The sequence below is a fragment of the Musca vetustissima genome, unplaced genomic scaffold, assembly GCF_032173495.1.
Source record: "Musca vetustissima isolate MV318-11 ecotype Yass unplaced genomic scaffold, APGP_CSIRO_Mvet_v1 utg204393, whole genome shotgun sequence".
In the NCBI taxonomy this organism is placed as follows: domain Eukaryota; kingdom Metazoa; phylum Arthropoda; class Insecta; order Diptera; family Muscidae; genus Musca; species Musca vetustissima.
This window is the reverse complement of record NW_026873254.1, coordinates 6841-12898: the sequence shown is the minus strand read 5'-3', so window position 1 is coordinate 12898 and position 6058 is coordinate 6841. Positions and strand designations below refer to the sequence as shown.

The 6058-nt window shown below is 36.8% G+C and overlaps 1 protein-coding gene across 1 annotated transcript; it reads right to left on the bottom strand.

Moving 5' to 3' along the window:
- Positions 1-1636: 1636 nt before the first annotated feature.
- LOC133323685 (bifunctional arginine demethylase and lysyl-hydroxylase psr-1-like) lies at positions 1637-3395 on the bottom strand. The gene is made up of 5 exons (XM_061532607.1): positions 3189-3395; positions 2419-2610; positions 2023-2355; positions 1800-1929; positions 1637-1722 (listed from the first exon to the last, which is right to left on the bottom strand). The coding sequence occupies exons 1-5, from the start codon at positions 3393-3395 to the stop codon at positions 1637-1639; spliced, it is 948 nt and encodes a 315-aa protein (XP_061388591.1).
- Between the last annotated feature and the right edge of the window lie 2663 nt (positions 3396-6058).

Genomic DNA, 6058 nt, shown 5'->3' with positions numbered 1-6058 from the left:
ACTTCTGAACGGATAGGGCTGTCGAATGCTGCTTTATAGTCGACGAATATGTGAATTATGTCGATGTGTTTTTCTTGAATCTTTTCCAGGATTAGGCGCAGAGTGAAAATCTTGGAAATGGTGTTTGCCAGGCCTGAAGCCGCATTGGTATGGCCGTTCACACAGTGTGCTGGATAGCACTTTGTATGCGCTGGGAAGGGGACTCGTTCCTCTATAGATGGCGCACTGTATTTTGGTTATAAAATCCACTCCTAGGCCTCTGATAGTCCTTAAAAATAGTTTTTATATTATCCACTCTTAATCCCCTGGCGGTCTTTGATTGTACTAATTTATTTTATAAACTCCTCGCTTAGTCCTTAAATAATCCTTCATAAGGTATGTCAAATATTGGGCTTATATTCTCAAATTTGTTTAATCTTCAAGAAGGCAAAAAAAACTGTACAGGCCCTTCGGTAGGAAATAATGGTTATAAAGGTTACACCGTTCGATCGTCAAAAAGGTCGTTTGTCTACAGAAGTCCTGTAAAGGATCTTTTGTGCATTGATAATCAATAGTCCTACCAGATAATCAATAGCCCTACCAGAAGTCTTCTGACTTCAGAAGACCTGTCAAATGTCCTCTATCTATAGAAGACCTCTGGTAGGACTTCTGTTCATTGAATACCAGTAAAGCGTCCCCTGTATATAGAATACTTGTAGAAAGTATTTTTAGCTGACCTGTTCGAGGAATTTCGACCAGTGTTTCAGACCATAGAAGAAAAGTGTATAGGATCCTCGGTCTAACAATATTTTTTTTTTATAAAATCCGCACACTGTCCTCTGATAGTCCTTAAAATATATATTTTTACAAAATCTACGCCTAGTTCTCTGTAGATACTTAACTCTTTGAAAGATCTTTATAAAAAATATATATTTTTTATAAAATCCGCACATAGCCCTGAAAATATATTATAAAATCCACGTTTAGGTCTAGGTTGATACTTATCTTTCTTTTGCGAAATCTTCGCTTAATCCTTTGATAGTTCTTAAGTTTTTTTTTATAAAATCCACGTTTAGTTCTTAAATACTCCTGTCTTAAAAAAACCCAAGTTTAATCACATGATAGCCCTAATATGATACAAAATCCCCGATTATTTCTTTGATAAGCCTTAAAAGTATATTATTATAGGATCTGTGGAAGGTTTTCAGAATATAGGAGACCTGTAGACGGTCTTATGTCTAGGTGGGATCTGAAAAAGGCCTGATATCCATAGAAGATAGGAGGCTTTATATTCCTAGCGCCATATACAATGTATTCTATCTAAGAAGGCTTCTATAATCAGAAGGTCTCCTGTCTGATTTTCAACGATAGAACACTTTTGCAAGATTCTTCAAGTTATCGAAATCCAGAATTTTGGTGATTATTAAAATAACACAAAAAACTAAGCGCTCTGAAATTCCTTTTACTAAATGAATTTGAATTAAACCGCTCCTTTTTATTAAAACAACCAGAAAAAACATATTATGGGGTCAAAGATCGCCAACATGCACAAATGTTTTCCTCTCCTTTTCTTTAAAATCAACTGATGGTGTATATGGTATTGTTGTTGTTAGTTTTATTATAAATCGTGTTTAAAGTTTGAAAGCAAATTTTATATTTAATCATATTCCGCACCTATTGTGAGACTTATTTCACCTGGTTGCACAAATGTCTGATGATACCATTTGTTTGTATCCAAAACAACTAGAATGGAAAAAAAATAAAATTAAAGTTTGAAAAATATTAAAATCGTATACAGAAGTAAGAAATCGAAACCCTACTTATATCGCCTTTATTGACAATGGCATCAAAGGATTTACATTTGAAATAGCATTCGGGTGGTGGTGCCAATAGCCAACGTTTACTGCCTGAGAGTTGGGCCTGCCACGAGGGTAAACGGACATTGTCAATCTGTAAGGAAGAAATCAAAGAATTACGTAAAAATATATTTTATTTTTCAATTTAATTTATTATAATGTTTGGTGTTTTTTATAGTTTTCATACATGCATATGCGCTCCCAATCCGGCTGTGCCAATAAAAAACCAATCCACATTATTATTTTCAGAGGTCTCTGGTAAAAAGTACGGTCTTCCATAGTGTCGCCGAAATTCTTCTGCCGTCTCGGGGTTACAATTACTCCACCCAAAATACCATGGTTTTTGTACATCACCTTGAACATCGTTGCTTTGGAAATATTCCACTCTACTCTCCGGCATATCTAGAGCTTCGAAAATATCACGAAATCCCGTTTTGTATGGCAAAAATTGGCAATCCAATATTTTTTCTTTGCGCTGAGCATTATTGTAGACATCGTGGAAATACCAGTAGTTGAATTTCTGGAACACATACAAAGTTTCAAATTTAATAAAAAAAAGTGTAAACGCCTTCTCCTTACATACCTCCAATGCTGTCCAATTTTTGGTGGCGTCCCCCACAATCACTGGTTTTGCGGAATATGCATATTTTCTTTCAAATTCCTGGGGTGTTATATTGGAGACCCTCTCGATTTGATCCACATTTTCACAAAACGTACAACTTTCAGGGGGGCGAAAGGCGTAACGCATTAGGTTAGGCATTTGAAAGGTACATCTCTGAAAATATGTCAAGGAACTCAAATTAAATTCGATCGATTTGGCCTATTCCATTTCCTAACGGAATGTGGGTTGTTAAGAATTCTAATTTGGAGAGTATACAATGTAGGGTTTTTACGTTGGAGCTGGATTCTATGACTAGGACTTGACAATTTTTCCTGTGGTTATCCTATTTCAACTTTGAGTCGAACAAACTCGGAAGAGCTTTTTACTTTTCACCATAGGGACCTATGGAGATATATTAAAAATTTCCGCACGATGGTAGATTATCCTCCGAGAAAGCAAAGCGACAAATTGAAACTATTTCGATTAGAAAATGCCGCGGGGCTTTTATTTTCTGCTATTCCGAAATTCTAAAAAAAGATTCGAAAATGAGAATTTGAATTACCTTTCAAGAACGCAATATACCAACTCACAGCCCCATCATTGAAAAAATGGATTTCTTGGTTTCAGAAGTTGGTAGTCATTGATATTTTAAAGCGATTATAAGGGTGTCCCTTTTAAGTCCTTATTTTTAAAAAATCTCGAGAAAACCCTAGTAGGCCACATTTAATCAAGAAAAATTTTATTGTACTTACCTTCGATTGCAACTCCGTAAAATAATAATTAATGGCATATGTCAGCAAACTTGTCACCAGCAAAAATTTCAACCATTTTTCCTTATGACTCGATGATTTTTTATTTTCCAGCAAAAATTTATTAATACTTTCGATTTTCAAAACATCAATATTTTCCGTATGGCATTTGGCCACAATGTCTTCCAATTTTTTCCGAGCACACTCCATAACAAAAAATCACAAAAAAATGCTACTTTACAACCGTTCTCAAAGAAATACAAAACAAGACTAACACCGTATAGCATATTGCACGGAGCTTAAAGGATTTTTATGTATAGACCACCATCGCCAACACCGCAACCACCATCATTGCCATTTTATTCACTTGAAATCCTTTCTATTGTTAATAATGCGTTTATCTGATCCTTATGTCGTTAGGCGGCAAATTGATTGCAAGCGAAAGTGAAATGTGCGTGGGTGTTGATAGACTGTGTCTGAAGTTGGTGTTTGGGGGTGGGTGGTGTCTGGTCACATGTGATAAAAGAAATAGAAGTATTTACTGCTGTTAAATGAAACAATAACCTAATAAAATGTATTGTAATCGATTTTCTAATTTATTTGTTTTCTTCTCTTTTTTAGAAATCCTTATGGAAATGGGGACTCAACTTGTATAACATATGATGCTGTAAATGCTGCCTATTTGGACGCTCGCAAGAGAATACGTAAGTGAACGTATTTTTTTCATAGAAAATATTAAATTTTAATAATAACAATTGTAAAACTCTTAAAGAAAATAAAATATTTTAATTGCATGTGGAATGAAATATAAACAATAAATACCAAAGAAATTAAAACAAAATAAATAAAAAGCGTATAGGAACAAGTGAAAAATGTGATATAGCTCAAATTCGAACCCAATATTTTAGTTTTGTATCTTACTACTTTCCTTCAGGAGGTATCATAATATGGGGGAGATGCCTAATGCTGGCCTATATATTTCATCATCATCAGGTTTGAGTTTTTTATCACGATATCAAGAACCCCAAAATACCGAGAATTGGGGGGCAACCTTATATGGGAGCTGTGCCTAAAGGTGGACCGATAGAGAACATGACCTGCCTGCAGACCAAAGACAACTATGTGCAAAAAAAATATTCGTTTAGACGCTAGAGTGATTACAACAGACAGACGAACATGGCTAAGGCGTCATAGAATTTTACGCTGATCAAGATTATATACATTATTGGGTCGGAAATGATTATTTCCATGAGTTACCAACGGAAAAACAAAATTCATATACCCTCCATACTATGGTGTAGAACATGGTTCTCAGGAACGCATTATAGCAGGTCTGGATATTCTTCCACTGCGTATCTCTTACATTCGCATACCACATTGGTGCCGCATAGACTACTATTGTTTTCTAAGAAGTCAACAGGCTTTCTTTGTCAGCGCCCCATGTGCTTCAGGCTAGAGACTTGAGGACATAGTTCCCACATATCACTTTATCACATAAAGCAGTGGGTTGCGCAGACGACTAGATGCGAACGTTAAACCCAGTATAGATTGTACTTGGAATCAATTTTCCATCGACCATTATGTTCAGCGGAAGCTTCATTTCAGCCGTCAATGTGGTGAACAGTGTGGCTGTTGATTTTGTGGGGGATATATTCATATTCCTCAGATAAAAGACATTTTACAGAACCATCATCATCCACATAACGGTTGTTCAATAAGCCGAGCATAAAAAAAAAAGATTTCCTGGCTCGTCGGTCTTTTGTGCAGTTATTCCAATTTGAAAGACCATGTTCGGCAATGTTGTCTTCCACTTGATCTTTCCATATAATTCGTGGCCTTCTCCTTATGCATGAACCATCAGCTAGTTCGTTTTTATATACCATTTGAGCTGGCCAACTTCATCCAGCTTGAAATGTCTGACATGGTTCTTTCGACGGCGATATTCCCCGTCAACGCAGATCGGTTCATAGATCTTTCGGAGAATTTTTCTCTCAAACAAGAGCTGCTTCAGATATATATAATAGCATGGGTAGTATCAGCGTCATGTAGAGTGTGAGTTTTGGTCTGGCGAGAGGTGGTATTGCTTCTTAACTGCTTACTTAGACCATAGTAGCATCTGTATCCTTCTCCGAATTTCAAAACTGATGTCATTAGTTTTATTTATGGCGGTACCAATATATAAAATCTTTAATATAAAAATCTTTAAATACCTCGAAACTGTACTTCTCAAGTTCCACAGTTGGTCCCAGTCTACTGGACGTCAGTTTGACCTTCTCGGCGTTTACTGTCAGACCCACTTTGGTAGACTTCTTCTAAATTTGTTCAAAGGTCTATTACCGCTCACAATGTTCGACCCATTATATCGATCATCGGTGTATGCGAGTAATATGTGTTGCTTGGTGTACAGGGAGAGATGTCTGTTCACTTGTGCCTCTAGTATGACCTTTTCCAGCTGGATGTTAAACAGGTCACACGACAAACTGTCACCTTGTCTGAATCCTCGTTCGGTACCGAAGGGCTCCGAGAGGTCCTTTAAATACCTCTGAACAGATGGAGCTGTCGAATGCAGCTTTTTAGTCGACGAATAGGGGGAATATGTCGATGTGTTTTCGTGGGTCTTTTCCAGGATTCGGCGCAGAGTGAAAATCTGATCAATGGTGGATTTGTTTGAAGTCACATTGGTATGGTCTAATAATGTCATTGTCCATTGGTTTCAGTCATTCACACAGTACGCTGGATAGCACTTTATATGCGATGACAAGGAGAGGTATTTCTCTATAGTTGACATATATCGTCTTGTCTCCTTTTTCTGTGCACGGGCCAGGATGCTGAGGTTCCAATTATTGGGCATGCACTCCTCTAGCCAAATTGTA